The 22,307-nt window shown below is 41.6% G+C and overlaps 1 protein-coding gene across 3 annotated transcripts in view; it reads right to left on the reverse strand.

The window, feature by feature from the left end:
• Positions 1–233: 233 nt before the first annotated feature.
• The window catches only part of LOC131975856 (low-density lipoprotein receptor class A domain-containing protein 4-like), a 137,216-nt gene continuing 115,142 nt past the window's right edge, over positions 234–22,307 (reverse strand). For 2 of the 3 annotated variants that reach the window (XM_059338649.1, XM_059338651.1), the window contains 4 exons: positions 15,527–15,681; positions 10,295–10,345; positions 4,984–5,091; positions 234–2,449 (listed from right to left, as the gene is read on the reverse strand). In XM_059338649.1, the coding sequence (XP_059194632.1) occupies positions 1,865–2,449; positions 4,984–5,091; positions 10,295–10,345; positions 15,527–15,681 (899 nt within the window). In that variant the 3' untranslated portion in view covers positions 234–1,864. Of the gene's footprint in view, positions 2,450–4,983; positions 5,092–10,294; positions 10,346–15,526; positions 15,682–18,802; positions 18,952–22,307 lie in introns of those variants that run through there. The other variant, XM_059338652.1, reaches the window with a different exon arrangement.

Here is a 22,307-nt window from a genome sequence, read left to right on the forward strand (position 1 = left end):
GTGCACACACACACACACACACACACACACACACACACACACACACACACACACACACACACACACACACACACACACACACACACACACACACACACACACACACACACACACACACACACACACACACACACACACACACACACACACACACACACACACACACAACGGCAATCTCCACTTTAAAGGGCTTGGTGGACTCTGCATTTGAACGCACTTTTTCTGCACACAGATGAAAGGAGGGATGATGCAGTGTTTACCAGAGACACTGTTAACAAGCTGGGATGGATCAGACAGAGGGGGGCATGGGTGTTGAATGCAAACAAGACAGAGAAACAGAGAAAGCGCAAGAGCAGAGGAGAAGGCAACAATGAGCAGAGAAAAAGGCTCAATTTTCAAAAAGGTTTTCTTTTTACAAAAAGGACCCTCACATAGCCCTTTGACTTCGACCACAGACAGTTTTCTTTTAAAACCTGATCGCTGTGCTGTCGGTTGCAGACAGGACTCTTCACTTTGTGTCATCCTGTTTTTTTTGTGGCTTTAGAAAGTGAAGACATAGAGCAAAAGCCTTCTTTTTTTGTTTTTGTTTGGTGTGTTTGTTGTCATGGTGGCAGGGTTCGTGTTCAGTGTGGCTGTTGGCAGAATGAACTATGCATGTCAAAATGAGCAGTGAGAGGAGAGGAGAAGGTGGGACTGGGGTATGGACGCAGAAAAGAGGAAGTGTCAGGTGCTCAGAGGTCAGGACAGAGTTGAAAAGTGAAGAATCTGCTGGGACCAGGCTGCTGGATGGACAGTTAGATATGTTTTGTTTGTGTTATTCTTAACAGGTTAAATTGATATCCAAGTATCTGACCAGATTTGTTAGTGTGGAGCAAGTTGGATCTTGCCAAGCACCTCTCATCTTTCTTAGTGTTTGGAAACTACTCTGGTTTGGGAAACCCATCTCCAAATCTTGAAACAAACTACTAGAGGAAGTAAGAAATGTTTTGTCCACCCAGCGGCTGGTCACGAGTCAGTTTTCTTTCTCACAGGTTATTCTCTTACTAAGTGTCACTGTGCCTGTGGTGTCAGTGGACAGAGATGTTGTAGGCTGGGTATGAATGTTTCTTTTTTGTTTTTGTTTTTCCAAAAAAGGAAGGACATAAGCTTATAATACTTGTTTGTTTGACTGTTTAAACAACTTTTGAGGCAAAGTTCATTCATGAAAAGGACAAAAAAAAGTAAAACATCATCATCACATAGCATAAATTCCCTCTTCTCTTTTACAACAAAAAGATAGTGCAACTTTTAGATAACTTTTCATTTTTGTGTTGTGAATGAATGTGAAAGAGTCACCCCCCTTGCTTTGCTTCCTTGTGAACCTTGGCACTAAGATTTGGGTTTGTGAGTCTCTGTTTTTTTGTGTTCTCTGCAAGTCCTTGATTCTTGGTTCTCGCTTTGTGCACAGATCCCGGTCCGAAAAACACATAAAAAGAAAAAAAATCATCCTCAGTTCACGGGGACAGAGCTGTCACCCAAAACAACAAAAAAGCAAGTTATTTCAATCTGTGCTCGCAGTATGTTTCTTTCTTGTGTAGAGGAAAAAAACTCTCCACATAGTGCATACATCCTACCCCAGCAGTGCTTGCTGTTTCAATGACAGATATTTTAAAGAAACTGTTATGAAATCAATTCTTGGTTCCTCTTTTACTTGCTTTTGTAGCTAAAGTTGATATTTGTGCATGGAGTGTGGAAAAAGGACATGAGAGGGACATAGAGAGAAAGCGCAATAGAGAGACCACTGCTTACAAGTGATCAGGGGTGAAGTACAGAGACAGCTTTCAGTCTGGGGTGGGTCGCCCCACCTGCCCCCCGAACCATTTCGTCACACCAGGTCCTCAGGTTGGCCATCCTTGGCTTTGGCAGGTACTATTGTGCTTTCTGACTGACTCTGCTGCTGGATTGTCCTGCTCCCCAGCCCCCCCACCCTCTGGTTATTGCTGTGCTGGTGTTGAAAAAATGCTGAGCCCGGATAGTGGCCCATCACCTCGCTGTATGCTGGCGGGGGGCCCTCCATGCGCCTGTGGCTGCTGGAGTTGGCCACACTGATGCCCGAGTTACTGCTTGGGGGCTTTGGACCACCTCCTCCCATTCCTGCCCCTCCTCCCCCCACCCCTCCGAGGCTCCCGCCTCCCCCAATGTCGATCAAGTCACTGTCGTAGATCGTCCGGTTGGGTGGCGCCCTCACTGACTCACGGTTGAGCTCCATCTGCTGCTCGGGGTCGCGGAGCTGCAAGGTGCAGGGCCCCTGATACGGTGGGGGCTCCTCGCCATCTGACAGCGAGATGGTGGGCGGCAGGTCAATCTGGTGCTGCAAGTAGGGGTACGTGGGCTGGAATCGACTGAAGCGGTCACGCTGCATGAAGGAGGGAGCAGTGAAGCGATCCCTGGCCTGGGGAGTGTATAATACCTGAGAGAAAGGCAGAAAGGGAGGGAAGGGAAGGCAGTAAAGGATAATCAGACAGAAGCAGGCAGGGGAAAAGAAGGACAGTAAGGGAGGAAAGAGGATGAAGATATATTTATTTTCTGTTATTTACCACAACATGGCAACTGTAGGCATATACAACAAACTGACATTTGATGCAGTGAATTGTGTTCCACTGTAATACATTACATCAGAAAATACTCTTCAAATGTGTAAAACAAAAATTGAAATCCTACCACAATATTAGGTATTGAGTTGCCCAACCAAACAATATTAATTATCTTGATTAAACTTAAATTTCATGGTCAACAGTATCCTGCTGTGTCTTGCAGTTTGCTTTGTATTGATGCTGTACTTAATATTTTCTAAATTTCAGTAAGATATATATTGAATTAATGATCACGCCTAACACCATCAATGTGATGAATTCATTTGGACCCTTAAGTTTCTTAAAACAGGCATAGTCCTGACCCACAGGTTGGAACCTACCTAAACTTTACCTTATGACATTCATTACAGTGTATACATTCTAGGCTAATTCACACAGACTCTGACCTCTTCTGGACTCTATAACCTTTACACTTCTCCAACCACGAACACACGTTTGCCATCTACAATTTGTATAAACATAGCCAGCCAGTCAGGATAAGCCTACCTGAATACATGCAAGATCCACAGTACAGGGCCTAAACTGCCACTCCACAGCTGGTTACTTGTCCTCAAATGCAGTTTCATCAGGAATGGCAAAGAGGCAAATGAATGCTTCCAGGAGGAGACAGATTAACTGTTACTCTCTTGACAGGTAGTTTGACAAGCAGTTTTATTGCTTTTACTTTGCATATTTCCTGGGTTCCAAGAAGCAAGAGATTCCAGACCCACTTTGGATCTTTGCATGCTGAACCAATACATTGTACCAAAGAAGTTTCATGTTAACCAATAGGCTTTACTGAAACTGGTTTAACTGGCTTGGTTTAAGCCTTGGCCCCCACACCTTCAGCAGATGTGTGGACGTGTCGCCCCAGCCTCTGTGTGACCGTGGCATTTTGGTCTTCTTTGATCTCAAGAGACATCATCGTCATGGATGAGTAAAAGGAATGGGCTATGTTCCACACAGCCTAGTTGCTTTTACACCTAACCCAGGTGGGGTTTAAAATCAGGGTGCCACAGTAACAGCATTGACTGTCATGCAGGCTGCCCATCTGTTGGTACTGCTGGGGTTATTGCACATGGGGCATCTGCAGAGGTGGTTTGCCAGTCTGCGTTTGGGTGCCAGGAAGAAAAAGTGGCACTTGGTTACCATTTCCCCCTCAGTGGTACTGGGGTATTGGGGTGTAGAGGGACCTGCCCCAGGAGAGTGGTTGGCAGGAAGTGGCTTCTGGTGGAGGTCAGATACATGATACCTCCTCAAGCTGCAGGCGGTGTTATTATCCTCTGACACCTTGGGTGCTTGACACGGGCAAAGCCTTCTTGATAATGACCAATGCCCCGCACTATGGTTGTCTCAACGTGCAAGGTTGAGATTACTTCACTGCCCTGTTAGGTGGTGGAGAACCACAAAGCACCTTCTGTCTCTGAAGGGTCTCCAAGATCCGGGACTCAAAACAGGGTTGCTGACATCATGTCAAGGAGGCAGACCTCTACTAGACAAGTAGAGGTCAGATTTGGACCTGGTTTGGATAACCACAGGTGGATCTGTTTGCGACCAACACAACACCCAATACCAGCTATGATAATTTCTGACACTGAAGATGATCCAGGCAACAAGAGTAGGATTCACCACTGCCTGTTACAAGGCAAGTGCTTGAGATTCCTCTCCTGCCGCGAGGGTTTTGGTGTCTTTGGCCACCCTCCTGTGAAATGGTTCTTATTGGGGGTCAGGAGACAACACCTATTAATGTATGCTTGTGTTTGAGGGCTAGGTGAAGGATCCTCTCAAGCCTCTTGAACGCTCCTCTCTAAATGCATTCATTTCAACAAAAAAGAATCAAGCTGTGCTGTTTGTGTGAATTAACTGTCTGATTTGCATGCTTCTTCGCAGCTAGTCTCAGACCAAGTCCCTCGTTTCTTTTTTAAGAACTTAAGGAACTCATTCATACAGCTGGATATGTTTTGTCCATTAAGCCATGCAGGGGACAGAGAACCAAAATTACATCTCAGATGCTTTGCTAAGTTTGTGCATTGGCATGTAAAGTTGAACACAAGGCCCCCATCAGACACCCTGAACAGCTGTCATTATGCTTCAGGGGTGGTGTGGCTGGTAAAGCCCTATCCATGATTTGCCTTGAAAGATGGCTTTGTGAGTGTCCCTGTCTTATAGGCAGGCAGGAAGAGACCCTCCCACTGCAGTTGGCATACACTCTACACGCAGTGTGGCAAGGTCAGAGTGGTGTCTACTGCTTGTCTTTTGACCCCTGCTAGGGAAGGTCGTGGTACCGAGTTCATTTGCACACTACCTGGGTTGGCTGAGGCCCCTACTTCTATGCTGTGGCGGCCTATGTTTTAAAGATGTTGGTACTAACCTTTTGTCGGTCAGGATCAGTGTGGTTGGGCCGATGTTTTGTTGTTAGAGGACGTTCATTCATCGGGCTCCACCCACTGTAACCACAGAGTCCAATAGAGAGCGGATCCTGTGTGAAATAGAACAAAGGTTACGATATTGTAACCCTAGTTCTATGAGCACAGGGGTAGCCGACCAACTACAGGCCCTGTCGCTCCTATCTTGCATACTGAAAGTATTCGGGTGAGCATGCCCTGATTGGCTGGCTAAGTTTATGCAAATTTCAGAGGGCAAACGCACATGCTCATGGTTAGAAGATGTGTTAGAAGACACACAGACCCACACAGACCCACAAAGACCCACACAGACCCACACACACACACACACACATTATCAGAGGGAACAAATTTCAATGAATAACTGTGGCTCAGTCGGTGCCCAATTGCAAACCAGTTCTTTGTTTTTCCACCACCAAAGAACCGGCTCCTGGTTCCACAGCAGCAACAACTCTTTGCTGATCTTGAACCGCGAATCGCTTAAATCAGGGGCTGGGGGTAGAATTATCTGACAAACAAGACCAACTCAGTGCTGTTAGAGACACCAACTAAAATGTGTATCATATATTTATTTTTTAACTGCATTGTGATTGATACATGCTAGCTTGCATGCTAACATTAGGGGGAAATCGCTAGCGTGCTAACGTTAGTGGGCTAGCAAGACCAAGACCAACTCGGTGCCGTTGAGAGAGACCAACGAAAATGTGTATCATTCATTCATTTGATTTGTTTAACTGCAATGTGATTGGTTTTTTGAGGGCAATCACTAGCGTGCAAAATTTAGCGGGCAATCGCTAGCATGCTAGCGTTAGTTTACAACAAAGCCCAACATTAACATCTTACGTTCAATGTTAATAAGAATATATTCGGCGTCCACAGTGATCAAGATTAGCAGCAAACATGTGTTTTAGAGACATGTAGTCTGCCATTGTTATACTTGCAGAGAGGGTGAAGACATAGACCCTGTTTCCATTTAGCAGTAACATGTGGTCTGAGTGATCCGAACACAAGTGGACAGCTCTAAATACCGGTGAAAACACTGTCAGGACACATTGAGATCGGATGTCAATTATCACATTCGGAGGTGGTTCAGGCAGCATGTGTCCACATTCAGATAGTAGTGAGAACGGTATGTGACTCTTGTCCACATTAGGGACAGCCTAATCAACTGCCGCCCCCTACCCGAGCAGAAGTACATATTGTGGTAAGCCGGCTTTGTCCAACTCAGCTGGATATTTCCAAAAGCCCCAACAAGGCAAAATTACGAGTGCTTCTTACATCTTTGGGACGTGCTTGGAACATGCCAAAGAATGTATTGTTTTGATTTCTTCTACTACTACTACTACTACTACTACTACTAGTACTTTTTCTTCTTCTATTTCCTGCTGACTAGGCATAGGAGGGGCACTGCTGCCCCTAGTGATGGGTGATATAGACTAACACATTTATCCTGACAATTTCTGGTATTTATCATGGTAACGATAAGAATGACGATAAATAAACACCAATTCAGCCTAATCTTTTTAACTATAGAAGCAGAAGCAGAAATTGCTTCAAACCGCTCGCAATATTTTCATCCGTGTTGTCCTCCGGGAAAAAAACTTGTCTGAAGGCAACAGCTGTTCAAACTCCAATCACTCGTTACGTAGTGAGTGGTAAGACTAATGTACAGCTCAGTTGCTCAGCTACTCCACATGTCTGTGGTTGAAGCAAAAAACTCCCGCACTTACATACGCCATCAATGGGAATTTAATTTATCGTTTTCATCGTGGGATGACATATTCTTAGCGTGGGGAATGTTTTTGACGATATATTGTAAATGATAAGATATCGCCCATTCCTAGCTGCCCCCCGCCAGTTAAAACCAGCAACGCATTTGGTGTTTCGCGAATGGAAATTATGTACGGGTTAATTTACATACAGAGCCGGGAAGTGGAATCGGATCGCAAGTGGTCAATGAAGACGCATGTGGAGACGCATGGTACTGCCAGGTGAGAACACACAGGCTGAGAGCTGTCCACTTGTTTTCGGATCACTCAGACCACATGTTACTGCCAATGGGAAACAGGGTCATATACAGACTAAAAACAGTGATATAATGACGTGTCTCTAGAGCCTGTGGAAAAGCAAACAGGTTCAGAGCTGGTTCGCAAGTTAAACCAACTGCGAACCAGCCCTAGCACCGGCTCCAAACTGGCCCTGAAACGGCTTTGGTCCAAAAGGGGTATAATAGTCAACCTCAACTGACAAGGCAGCCTGGATGGAGAGAACAACAGACTTTCCAAAAAACCCTGGGGGGATAGAGGATCAGGGTGATTGAATTGAAAAGACGAAACGAGTGGAACTGAATGAATTAAACAGAAAGGGCTATTGGGATAAGGAGAAACAAAGAGACGAAGAAAGAGGTACGAAGATAAAGAGAGGAAGAAGAGTTCAGTAGAGCTAAAAAGATAAAGACAGAAAGAAATAGATCAGAGAGAAACAAGAAAAAGTATGAAGCCAGACAGATAAACAGGCAGACAGAGAGAAGGAGAGGGAGAAAACGGTGTATAGCTGATAGAGGAAGCAGAGCGCAGCAGAGCAGGGCAGCCCTCAGACGGCTGTCTAGACAGTGTCAGGGGAGGTGTTGCTGATTAATGATGCACCAAAAAACCATCCACCCCCCTGACACACACACACACACACACACACACACACACACACACACACACACAGCATCTATCAGCCACCCACACTCACTGGCTGCGTGTCCCTCTGTGTTTGTCTCTCCATGGCCTTTTCTTTTTCCCCCAGATCTCTCTGGGTGCTTTAACATTTATACTGTCTTACCTTCCATCACCTGCCATCTATTCTTTTCTCTCTCCATTTACCCTTTGTCTGTTTCTTTCTCTTTTTATTCTTCTTATTCTGAACACATAAGGCTTTTATCTGGCAGTGTACTCCAAATGACAGCAATTATGGTTTGCTTGTTTTGGTGTAAATTTCCTCGTATGCCCAAACAAAGTTGCCAAAGTATGCACAGACTGGTCAGCTTAACTTCTCATAAAGCAGTGTACTACTGTAAGTGCATGTTATTACAATAATGTGATCCGTTGTGTTTGAGTGCTTTATGGGCAATTGGTTGAGTATTCTCCCAACGATACTTCAACAAGTAGATCCCATGGCAAGGGATTGTACCACCGACCTTCTGCTCAGTGCTCCAATCTGAGCCACAGTCACGGAATTCAATTCCAATAAGTAACCAGCTTCATGTTCCAATTTTCCTAATTAAGAATATAATTAGAGTCAACAAACGAAAGCTGAGTTATAGTCAATCTTGTAGAGAAGTCTGCATCTCTCAATACACATTGTGTTTGTTAACTAGTGGATCTAAACTGCTCAGGGACTAAGACACAAGTCCAAATGCAAATGCGGCATCTTCTATGGTTGCCTACACTACTTACTTACAAGGTCACATTGTAATCTACATTGGCTTATATTCACGGAAATAAACGGCTAACAACTTCAAAATGCACTGTATGGCGGCAATAACAGACACATTTTCAGCATGGTGAGCGGCTACCGCCAAGTTGTAAATGTGCAACACAATTCATGCAAACCAACATATTTATGTTGACGCATTGTGCAAACCCTAGCCCCAATAGTATTCATATAATCATAAACTAATTAAAAAAGGGTATGTACTGAGAAAATAAGCTGACTAATACCTCTCTCACACCAATGACTAGGGCCAGACTGGGGTTATTTGCCCCATTTTCAACCCCTCTTTTGTCAATTTAAAGCTCGCCAGTCATAGTATAAATGCTGGTCATGACGATTCAGATTTGACCTGGATCACAATCCCAGAGCAAGGCATACCAATTACCTCACATGCAAAGAGGAAAGAATTCTGCTGCAATTCGGTTAAGCTTAAGCCCACACATCCCAAGCCTGACTCAATCACACCACAGCAGCCATGTGCTATTGTGCATCTCTTCCTTAATCAAAACAACACACCAGCAATGGCAAGTATCAATGGTCGGGAGATTTCTTTGCCTGGGTTCAATCCTGGGGTGCGCAAACAATGTAATGTTTATTATTACATTGATGGGCCCCTTCCAGAGCAGGGTTATGCCCCTCTGTTTGGCCAGATCTACTTCCACAATTCTGCTTATGAGCTGGAGAACTGCTGCACCCTCACCTCGAACAGCCACCTAAATGACGAATATTTGCTGAAAGCACAAGGGGGCATTCAAGAGTGCAACCCATGTGTGCAGTTCAAATAAGCCATTAAGTATGTGGCTCTGAATGGCAATGGCAATGAGCTGAAAATTGTCCTAACAGCTCACATGTGGCACTGAGTATTTTATCTTGGCATCTTGAACCTCCCATCAGCCTGACCATCCTGCTGCTGCAAATTATGGATCACTAGATGCTACGCCAAGGAGCAAAACCATGCCATGGCCTTGGACAGCTTCTCGATGGGAAAGGAAACGCAAAAGCGGCATCTTCCACATGTCCATAGCTTCTGACCATGGTGCCTTATGACAACCTTTGAACTGCAGCAGACCACAGATTCATAACAAAGACACAAATCCAGAACTACATTGCATCGTCACATCACACATGATTCATGACCCACGTACTGAATGGAACAGTGCCAGTCCTTGGATGACGGACAGGAAGGGTCATGTGTCTTCGACTCCATTGGGGCCATAAAATGTATATGTGAGCTTTTACACTCAAATGACAGACTCTAGCATTGCAAGAGGACCCAACTATGTTATGGCAAGTGTTGCTCAGTACCTAAGGTGTCAAGTATGAAATTGTTTGTATTTGTTTGTATTATGTAGCAGTTCAAGAGAAAGCTGCAAACCGCAACACTACAGGCCAAGAAATTGCCAAAACGGCATGTTTTGAATGGGTAATGCTCTAGTTTCTATTGATATAACTGTTACTATTACCAATACTACTGCTGTAATTTGGATTCTATAATATTCACTTCCAACAATACTATCATTATTCACAGATACTATTATAGTGTATAGTATATACTTTATACGTCTAGAGGCCTGTTACACAATAAAGTACAGTTTCGTCTAATAAAGAACCCTTTTAGAAATGTTTCTACATACAGCTGACAAGAAGCTGCAAATATCTATTTTTTGAGAGTGACAGTTCAGAGTCCTAAGAGAAGTTAACTATCATGTGTAGCTCTAGCCCTGCTCCATCTGCATCCTCCCAGGGAACAATGTTTGGCTGGCTTGGCTTGTTTAGGGGTCAGTGTGGTGGTATTACCTCTGAGGCACCTTGCCGAGAGCTGCTGTCTGAAGGCCAAAGACACCCATCCTACACATGGAGATAGAAAAAGCAAAAACAACAAAGAATGAAGCTAAGATTTTAAAACTTCCCAGGTGGCTTTAGGATTGTTATACACTTATCTGGAGCTTATAAGCAAGTTCATATTTTATCTTTTGAAAGACTTCTAAATTTTTATGTTCACATGACACATTCATGTATCTTAACTTTTTGGTAACAAAGATAACTTTTGAACATTGTGCATTTGTGTTACATTCATGTTAGATTACGCTGATAAAGCTTTAGAAATCAACAATCATTACAATTTTGTTGTTTCTTATGTCTGGGATGGTTTTTGATGCAAGATAATTAAGCTGATGATAATTAAGCTGACGCTGTTTTCCTTAAAGAAGGACAAAAAAACAACAACACCCAAATAGTAACAACTTAATGAGGACGCAAAAGAAGAAAAAACAATTCTGAAAAAGCCTGATGGCTTCAAACTGAAAATTGTACGACTTTGTTCAGGAGTGAGGAAAACAAAAGGCAGACAGCTCCCATCTTAAAAATAGGCAGGACATGTGACAACAAAGAAACACAACTATCAAATAATTGCAGTTTCCCTTTGTCTTCATTTGACTTGAGGGTCTTTTCTAAACGTGGCACAGTCAACAATATTTATGAGAAAAAGGAAACATGAAAAGGAGGACAAACATGCATAAACCCTGCTAGTTAATGTGTCTGTAAGTGGCAAGGACCATTTGCTATTCTTCCAAATTGTACTTCCTCTGCTTCAAGGCTTTGTCAGTTTGCTGGTTTCTGATGTGGCATTTCTGGGATGTTTTGCTTCTGTTTTCATAATCCTTGATTTCATTGGACCGTACAATGAAAGAGCGTAGATGAAAAGATGGAGATGAGAGGTTATTAGTGGAATAGAAATAATCTGTAATGGGATAACCAAGCATATACAGCAGTGTGAAAAGGTGTTGGCCACCTTCCTGATTTCTTATTCGTTTTCACACTTAACTGTTTCAGATCATCAAACACATTTAAATATTTGTCAAAGATAACACAAGTTAACATAAAATGTAGTTTTTAAATGAAGGTTTTTATTATTAAGTGAAAACAAAATCCAAACCTACATGGCCCTGTGTGAAAAAGTAATTGCCCCCTAAACCTAATAACTGGTTGGACCACACTTAGCAGCAGCAACTGCGATCACGCATTTTGGAAAACTGTGGAGGAATTTTGGCCCACTCATCTTTGCTGAATTGTTGTAATTCAGCCACATTGGAGGGTTTTCGAGCATGAGGTCTTGAGGTCAGCTTGAGGTCACGAACAGATAGCCGGATTTCTCCTTCAGGATACCTTGGTAGACAGCAGAATTCATGGTTCCATTTATCACAGCAAGGCTTCCAGGTCCTGAAGCAGCAGAGCAGCCCCAGACCATCACACCACCAACACCACCATATGTTACTGTTGGTATGATGTTCTTTTTTTGAAATGCTGTGTTACTTTTACGCCTGATGTAATGGGACACACACCTTCCAAAAAGTTAAACTTTTTCCCAAAAGTCTTGGGGAACATCAAGATGTTTTCTGGCAAAACTGAGACAAGCCTTTTTGTTGTTTTTGCTCAGCAGTGGTTTTTGTCTTGGGACTCTGCCATGCAGGTCATTTTTCACTTTCTCATGGTGGAGTCCTGAACAGTGACCTGACTGAGGCAAGTGAGGCCTGCAGTTCTTTGGATGTTGTTGTGGGGTCTTTTGTGACCTCTTGTAGGATTTTTCAACCAGAGCCGGTTCCCAGGCCGGTGCTAGTGCTAGTTCCCAGTTGGTTCAACTTGTGAACAAGCTCTGAACTTTTCCACAGACTCTCGAGACATGTCACTGTTAATGTCTGTATATGTCTCTGCCCTCTGGGCAAGTATAATAACCATGGTAGACTACATGTCTCTACAACACATCTGTGCTGCTCATCTTGATCACTATGGACGCCAAATACATTCTAATTAACACTGAACGCAAGATGTTAATGTTGGACTTTGTTGTAAGCTAACAGTAGCCTGCTAAAGCTGGCCCGCTAGCAATGGCCCGTATCAATCACATTGCAGTCAAACAAAGGAAATAAATGAATGATACACATTTTAGTTGGTCTCCCTCAACAGCACTGAGATTGTCTTGGTCTTGCGAGCCCGCTAACTAGCATGTTAGCTCGCCTGCATCAATCACAATGCAGTTAAACAAATCAAATAAATGTATGATACACGTTTTAGTTGGTCCCTCTAACAGCACTGAGTTGGTCTTGTTGATCAGATAGCCCCGCCCCCAGCCCCTGACGTAGCGGTTTGTGGTTCAAGACCAGCAAAGAACCCGGTTTCCATGCCAGGAGCCGGCTCTTTGGCAGTGGAAAACAAAAAAAACGTTCGCAATTGGGCAAACCATAGGTTTGAATTTTGTTTTCCCTTAATAAAAAACCTTCATTTAAAAACTGAATTTTATGTTTACTTGTGCTATCTTTAACTAATATTTAAATTTGTTTGATGATGTAAAACGTTTAAGTGTGACATACATACATACATGCAAAAAAATAAAATAAATAAATCAGGAAGGAGGCCAACACCTTTTCACACCACTGTAAAAGCTTGCATTTTTTTTTCAGATACTGGTCTAGAAGCTGAATGTTTCAATGGACCAATAATTGTGTATTTTGTATCATAATCTGTATCTTAACCTATTTCAGTGGACACAATCTTCTATCTTCTATGCTATCTGCATATATGCATGTTTGCATATGGGTGGTTGACGTGAACTCAAATTCAAAGTGAAAAAAATAATAATTCAAAAATATATGTCAAATGATATATAATTATATTCCCTTATATGTGAATAATTCAAAACTCAATGTGTCCATTTCTAATTCTTTACATATTATTCACTTTTTGGTGTGGTAGTCCTAAAATGTGTCCACCGGTGCAACACAATAAAGAATGTCATTATTTAATTCAGAGAATGTTGGACAGATAAGATTGATAAGCCAAAGGCATATTAGTTTGTCCCAATTATATTTCCACATCAAACATACCCCCAAAAAATTCAGAATTATGTTATTTATATACTATAAGATGTACACATAGAGACTTCACCCAAATGCCTGGGTTACGTTCATTATAATTGGTATAAAACCCAAGGAATCTTCATTTCATCCTTATAGCTGCATAGTGATGATAACATTATTGTACTATCCCACACTTTTTACATACATTTTTCATTAAAATACCTTTTCCACTCACAATTCAATTTGTTGGACCACAGGACATTCCGTTGCACCATTGGACAACAGAGTACTAGTATGCCCATGTCGTGTACAAAGTCAAATTAATTATCAAACATTGTCAAATTTACTTTCTGCGTCTCTCTCTCAGGAAGTTCTCTTTCCTCTCAGGATCTTCATTCAGCCTCTCCCTAAACTTCCTAGACCTTTCTTTGGTGGTCATTTCAGCCTCTCACTTTCAACATGGAAATCAAACTAGCTTTAACAAAACAGGGAAGGAAGGTTTGAGTTGTGTTGTCCTCAAATTCTGAGGTTAAGAGAAAATGCAAAAAAGCTACTTAAATTAGTCATTAAAAGTTGCTCTCGTTAAGGTTGAGGAAGTTTGCACCCATCCATGATCTGATGTCAGCCAGACAATCAAGCAATGGCTGGAGTGCAGCCTGCCCATCAACATTAAGAGGCAGATATAGCTGGACATCTTCTGCAAAGCAGTGGAAGGAGATGTTATGTTTGACTAGGATGTCCCCTAGGGGTAAAATATATAATAGGAAGAGGATGGGACCTAGTATAGAGCCCTGAGGGACCCCACAGGTGAGGGGGGCAACAGAGGAGAAGAAATCCCCAAGCAGGACAGAGAAGCTCCCGTCAGCCAGGTAGGACGGGCCATCCAAATGCGGCCGTCCATTTACCTCCATTCATTTTTTAGACTCGGATTATATCTCTTTTGCATATTTAAACTAATTTTTCAATAAAACTTGTAATACAAAAAATGTTTGTTTACATGTTTGCTTTCACTATGTTAATTTTCATTATGATAGGAGTAAAGGAAAAAAATAAGTGAAACTGACTTCATGTTGTACTATAGGACAGTGCGTTTCACCAGTGGACATTTTCGAAATCAATGCTAGTTTGCGGACCAGCTATATGAGAGACATTCTTCATCCTGAGTAACAGTGTTAAGGTTTACATTATTTTCAATTATCAATCAATGTAAATTGATAAAAATATTCAGATCAATACTTAAACTGCGTTGTACCAAAGGACTACCTTAAGACGACCAGTTCCAACACTGCACGGAAATAGTAATATTATGAAAATATTTGAGACAGAACTGATCTTGTGTGCAGTCCACCTGCTCCAGAGATGTCTTCTGTCCTTCCTGATTCTGGAAGGACCCCTCTCAGTAATGGGGTGGTCACATTAATGCCTGTTTTATATCTACATAATGCCGTTGCTCCAGGAGGACACCAGTTTTGCGGACAAAATGTAATGTGTCATAATAACTCTACATAGGGACCTTAACACTTATATCCTCTAGATTCATTAAGTAAACACTCGTATGACATGCATTCAAGTATTTTAATGTATTTAGATTAATTTTTCATTAAATTACAGTTGTTTTAAGATAAGTAATGCTACCTAGTACAGTTGCACCGGTGGACAAATGTCATGTTCAAAACAGAATATTTGCATAGTTGAAGAACGATACTCATTGTTTGCAGATGGATTAGATGTAGAAGAATGAACTGCATATTAAAACATTAATTTTAATGAAATATTATCAAATTTGAGTAATATTTGTCACTGGGAACACAAAAATTGAGCGTCACGTCAACCACCCATATATAGTGTGTGTCTGTCCCGGAGTGTCAACATGGAGGCAGAACCGCTGCTGTCTAGACGGCACTGTAGTGAAATAAACATCACAGCCTGACAGAGACTGTTAGGTGAACCTGCTAAATTGGATTCTTCCGAGACAGACTGTGGCGAAGCTATTACCTCAGTGAATCTGGAACAGAGACTTAAACTAAAGAATTTATATACCTCAGAGCAGCTTTACTGGGAACAAACTGGTATGCTACATCTGACTGCGGGGGGACATTCAGTGAAAACAGATGAAAAGATACAGGTATATTTTTTTGTCATTCACTCTCTCTCTCTCACTGCACACGTTACTGACCTGCTGCAGGGTATGGTCGTGCCTGTGGGCCTGGCTCTGCCTTGTTATGAAGGACCAGGTGGAAAGCTTGTAGTGGTTGAGCAGGCAGATGATAACCACCACCATCACTGTCATCACCACGATGATGATGACGATCTGAACAAACTCCAGTTCAGCTGCATAAACACACAAAAGGCGAAAGTTTGATTAAAAGGAAACATTTACAACATATGTGGAAGCATAAGGACTTTAATCATTAAATTAACACAAAAACATACATTTTGAACAACATTACAAAAGTCATGCAATTTACACACTTGGTCTGATGACAAGGAGTTCTTTAAGTGCTTGGAAAAATAAAAATGAGAACATATAGGTATCATACAACAAGTTAAATATCTGTTGTGAAAAAGCAACATCAAACTGGCCAACCCCCATCAGCTAATCAAAACTTTGTGATAGGATTTTAAAAATCCAGAACTGCTAGCAAGTGGATATTTATGCGAGACTGGTTTCTCAACTGGAAAACATTTTTTTAAGGAATTTAAATAAAAACTGTTAACACTTTTTAAGGAGCCACAAACTCCCAGATTGAGCACTATTCTGACTGTTATAACTTGTTTTCACCAGCAGAGGGCAGCACAGGTCAGACTCAATGTGTGCCAGTGTGTGCCTGAGGAGAAAGGCTTCCAATCACAGGAGAAGGTTGAGACTTTGGTGTCTGTCCCAGCGTACAGTGTTTCCTTTGTGAAGATACTGAATAACTGCAGTGTTTTTGTCCTCAACAAACAACAGTCAGTGACACACACACACGCAAGTATCAGAGGTGATGACCCCAAGACCAGAGCACCAATGGGAGACAATGATGGCTGCCTTACAGTCAGTCACATCTGTTTCTCATCTTTTGTTCATTATTTCATGCTTTTGTCCTTTGTTTTCTTCTCCTCTCACTCTCTGAACCCTTCCTATATCTTCGCTTGCACCACACCTCTCTATCCACCATTCCTCTTCATCCTAATCGCTCAATCTTCCCATTTCTCTCCCATAAGTCTCTTTTTGTACTCTCTTAACTCTTCCTGCCTGTATAAATCTTTCTTCTTGTATTCCTCCCTCACCCACCCTGTGTCTTATTCCCCATTGTCTCACACTTTCAGTTTCTCTCTTCCTCTGGCTATACCTCCCTCCTCACTTTTCCTGTCTCCCTGTCTGCAGTCTTTGATTCTTTTGTTGAGAGTTGTTGATTAGTTCCAGTCTTGACCTGGTCTGGTCTTGACACCCAGTCTGACCTCTGACTCACATCTTACTCACTGCTGGACACTCATTTATTGTGTGTGTGTGTGTGTGTGTGTGTGTGTGTTGTGCCAGTGTGCGTTTCTACAGTTTGTGCTGTGCGTTTATACAGCTCTGTAAGATTAATAACGCAAATAACACTCATCTTTTTGAGCTACAATGTCTCGATTCTTGCAGATGGAAACTCCACTGTATTACTGAAAATCTACCTCTGCAGTTTGTGATACAACAGGGATGGAATCAGGGGAAAGAAATGAGAAAATGTACAAACCCTCCCCCCAAAGAGAAGAAACTTTCACAGATTTGATAACTACTCCAAAATGTGCCGGAAACACAGAATTAAAATAAAAGCAGGGACCCAGAAAGTCCAATAAAACCAAGCCTATGGAAGTCTTCCTGGCCTCAGTGATCATCTGACTTATTCATCTGAATGTGGTAAGTTAACATGGAGCCTTAGCTGACATGTAAGCCCACCCAAACCTGCCTCTGCCCGCACAACAGCAGCCACAGGGAGTGGAGTAAGACTGGGGTAAAGAAGGCCAACTAGCACAAACCACATGGAGGGGGACAAATATGCTGTGAAGAACAAAACCTAAACCAGTAACACAAACCAACATTAATCACCAAGTGTTTATTCTAAAGCAGAGGAAAATGGTGTTTACTGCAAAACAAAAATAGACAAGATCAACAACTTTTCTTCTGCAAGATGAGTGTCAAACAAATTACTGAAACCCAACAAATGTTATGTAAATACTGCAATAATTTGCCAATTTCCCACACAAGACATTTTCAACTGAGTGTTTGTTAAGCTATTCACCACAATTTAGATAGATAGATATGGATAGATGTACTTTATTGATCCAAATTACTGTGTTGCAGCAGCAGCAAAGATAACAACACCAAACACACCATGAAAAATATGGGAAAGTATTTAAAATACAGAAAAAAAACTATCTAAGAGCAACTGCACAACGAACAAATGTACAGACTAAAAATAAATAAGAATAAAATATGATGTGGATATAAACATCATGGAACAGGTAGGACTGAAGAAGCTGAAAAGTGAAAATGAAAATAAAGAATCAAACCAGCAATAAATGCCCCTCTGGACATGTCATCAACGAAGTGGAGTGTTCTTGAAAAGACTGAATCAAGCTTATAGCACCAAATTCTCCTTGCATGCCATGAGGGGGAGGAGCTGAGGTTAAGTTACAGTCCAAGAACTACTGTTCCAATAACCTGATAACCCTTACACACGGTTTATTCAGGTCTGGTGAACACCAATCTCTAGTTCCCAATCTTTTGGTGTCAAGAATCAATAAAGCTAAGCTATGCCAACTCAGGACCCCTCGCCAAGAGTCAAGGTGTCTAAAACCTCAAAGTAAAAGTAAAGTAAAACTCAAGTATTTGATAAGAAGACTCTGTAAGACTGTTCTTCAGGACAGTGCTACACTGAGCTAAATGCTAACATCAGTACTCAAACATCACCACAGTGACAACACTAGCTTCCTGGTGTTTAGCAGGTATATTTTGAGCATGTTCACCATCTTAGATCAGGGTGATAGTAAGCTGAGACTGACGTTATTGGTTTTACATTCGGTTTTAGACCAAATTGTTGATGACAGTGCTAAATGAAAAGTCAGGTTATTAAGGTTATCATAATTCACCCCGAGTGGAATGTGAACATCTCGAAAATTTCGCAGCAATCCATGCAACTGTTGTAGAGACATTCATTTCAAAATAAAAGTGTCAATCACATGGTGGTACTGTAGAAAAAGAGAGTCAGTAGGATTCACTATCAGAGCGCCATGAATGTCAGTAAATCTTATGGCAGTTCATATGGCAGGGATACTTGAAATATTTAACTGGATAAGCAGCACTAAACAAGCCAGGGTTTGACTGAATGTCTGTAGAAGTTTAAATGTCAGTCCATCCAAATTTTTTTGCAAATATTTCAGTCTGGACCAAAGACAGAAATACACTAAGAGAGAAAAGGGGCAGGCCTACCATGCCTGATCCCAGCATCCATCCAGTTCAGAGGCTCCAGAACACAGTGTACAGCACTGACTCTTGCACAGGCCAGAGATCAGTTTGTGCTGGCAGTTTGCATTACCAGCACCAGTCTGATGTTATTATAACAGTAATCCACTTGTCAAAACAATATCAGCCTGGCGTCTGCAGCACCGTTATTCCTTCAGCAAGCTGAATCATTTGTATTTGAAGCCAGCTGTCCCATCAATGTATTTAAATCGTGTCAAAGTGACCATTCAGACAATAAATTTACATTACTCTTTCAAACATCTGTCCTGACATTGGTTACCACTTGGAAAAAAACAACAATTTTCTGAAAGTAGTTTGGTAGGGAAAAAGACAAATCTAAAAATGGTTAAACTATAATAACAAGGATTTGAATGACATAATATGAAATCCTTCCAGGTTATGTCCTGTCTTAAATGTCCTATAAAACACCATTAAAAGGGTCTGGAAGCATGTCTACTCATTCTTCTCTATTAAGAAATTCTGGTTCTGGCCTAACCCAGCCCAGCACTCCTGCATGCTTGGTCGACCAGTGAAAGAGCAATGCACATCAAAATAGGTTGACGGAGCAGTGTGCATAAAGACGGCGATGTGTAGCTCTGCTGGTGGCTTGCGATTCACAGTTTCAGCATCTGATCCATTTTCTCTCTTGCAGAAATACGAAAGAGATTCAGCTATACATTCTGCCTCCACCAGGAGGACAGGTGGTAGCCCCGCTCCCTTTCCATGCCCCATGGTAACCAAATGGGCTGTTAAGACAGGAAACTCTGTCAGAGGTAGCCAACATTTACTTGTGCTGCTTAGATGTGGTTTTACCCCCCAAAATACATGGCAGAAAGATGGTTAGAAGAGTTGCGGATATGTCTGGGAACTTGACAGAGCAGCTGGACATGTGATCAGACTGTCTCTTCACATATATGAATATTTATTATTGTTAATAATATCAGTTAAGGTGAACCGTTTAACTTAAATTATGCAGGAAGTTTGTATCAAACAAGTAGCCCTTCATATTACTAAGTACCCTTGAAGTAGCTCTCAGTTGCCATGCCTTAGAGCATGGGTGTCAAACTGATCCATTAAAGGGCTGGAGTGGCTGCAGATTTTTTTCGAACCAAGAAGGAGCACACCTGACTGAACTCCTTCAATGACTTAAACTGACTTCAATCAGTCGATTTGTTGTATCAGGTGTGCTCTTGCTTGGTTGAAACAAAAGCTTGCAGTCACACGACCCTTTCATGTCAGACAGGAAACATTAGAGAGGTTCAGTCTTACATGTTTTACTTAGATGAGGAGTCTGCTAATATGTCTTGTAGGATATATAAAAACACTGTATGGACATGTACACCAGGTTCATTTTCATTCAAGAGTCTTTCAACAGAATTTGCATGTATTTGGCGACAGCCAAGTTGCATGAAGATTTGGGTTGGGGTTGGGGGTTTTCCCAAGCGGTAGGGCTGGGAGATATGGACCAAAATCCATGTCCTGGTATTTTTAGGCCGAATGGCGGAATACGATATACATTGGCTTTTTACAAAAAATGTGCACAGTGTTTAGTTTTAATTCAAGGTCACAAGAAATCATCATCAACCTGTTGTATTTAAGGACTTTATCAAATTCACCTTTTGAAGGAATTTACTTGCGGCATGTCTTGCAAAACGTCGTTAATCTGCAATACGAAATATCTCAAAATTACAGAACCTTTGGGTGCAGAGGGGAGCAAATGGCCGTAACAAATAGCAGTCTTAAGTTAAGGCAACATCCAAAGATATTATATATCGGTATGGCGGTATTGTGTCAACCACATATGTCTTTCTAAAATATATCAGTTTATCTCGTAATACCGATATACCGCCCAGCCCTACCAAATGGACAACTTTTTCTTTTATTGGATGGGTAAAAATGCTTTGGGCAGCTATATTACACTTAACTGGCCACTTCCTCTCCTCCATGTTGTGTAATTGTTAACTATGTAGAGCGTGACATGAGTAATTCCCAAGACTTCCTCTATTTAACTGCAGCCAAAAAGGGAATCCTCTTCCTTATTCATCCCAAGTTCAATAAGGAGCTAAAATAATAGTAGCTGTTGTTATGGACTAGAGTGGGATACTATTTGAAATGTGTGCTAAAATTATACCTTAGTCCTGGTACCAGTACTAAAATGTTACCTTATTGGATTACTTTGAAAAACATGCATTTGTTTATTTTGTGTTCAAAACAACTGAACAACATATGATTTAAGCCTTACCAGACCTAAACTGCAGTCACAGTAGCTTGTCCCATATCCATTCAAAACAGCCAAACACTAAAAGAGAGAGTAAACAGCATGGAGAGAAAGTGCACACACAGTGACCCAAGGCCAACCCTTTGACCTTTGTGTGTGTGTGTGTGTGTGTGTGTGTGTGTCATAAAGGGCACACAGTTTATCAGACCTGCCAGTGAAAAGAAGCTGTCAGACAAAGCAGCTGCTATCAGAGCACATCACTGTCTGAGCACACATTCAGAGATGTAAAATACAAGAGATATTATCATTTTGTAATGTAACATTATTACTTTGTTGCAATAATAATAATAATAATAATAATAATAAAAACTGGAATCTATTCAATCAGGTGGTTCTGCTTTAAGTTGTCTGGGTTTTGAGATATCTTTCTCTGGTATTTTGGTGCAGACTTTTTCATTTGAACTACATACAAGCTGCACCCATTAAAACATAATTCTGTCCTGGTCAGTTCATTTTTTCTGTGATTTACACTGTTAGAGTAAGAGGTTCTTCAATGCACTTCCATCTCTAACATAAATATCTGCCTCGGTCTATATTTCCTGCAATTTTAGTTTGTTTTAGTGCACTGTACAAATTAATTAATGCTGGGGGAAACATAGATGAAATTAAATGAAAACCAGGCTAATGGCACACTAAGATAATGGTACACTAAGCCGGGGCCTCCAACATTGTTATTGCTCAATAAACTTAACATGTGAGCTCAGATGACCTGAGAACGTTAAGTGAGAAAACCAGGCGTCACTGGTGTATTTAGAACAAAGAAGCAGTCTTTTGTCCAATACCACAAGAATTTATTCAATGGCTTTGGTGTGAAAATGGATATATGGGTAGAGTAGAGCCTGAGCATGCCGGCAACGGCTCGCTAGCTGCTTGCTAATTCCGAGAAGGAGGGAGCTACTCCCACCAGTAGAGGAAATGCCTGTTCTGTCAGACTTGCTGGGCTTCAGTTGTTATGAATCCAGCAGCAGTTTATGGAACAGGTGCTGCAACAGGCACGCATCAGTAAAAACACAGCCCGACTGGGTGCTCCTCTACAGGAAGACAGGACAGCAGGTAACAGAGAGTAATAACATTGATGTCATTTGCGTGCTCCTCCTAAAATCGTAATGTTGAGTCAAAATGACCTCAAAGAAACATAAACCGATTACAAAGAGACTCTAAATGACTACAGAGAAACAAAACAACTACAAAAAG

Source organism: Centropristis striata, chromosome 8 (assembly GCF_030273125.1).
Source record: "Centropristis striata isolate RG_2023a ecotype Rhode Island chromosome 8, C.striata_1.0, whole genome shotgun sequence".
NCBI lineage: Eukaryota > Metazoa > Chordata > Actinopteri > Perciformes > Serranidae > Centropristis > Centropristis striata.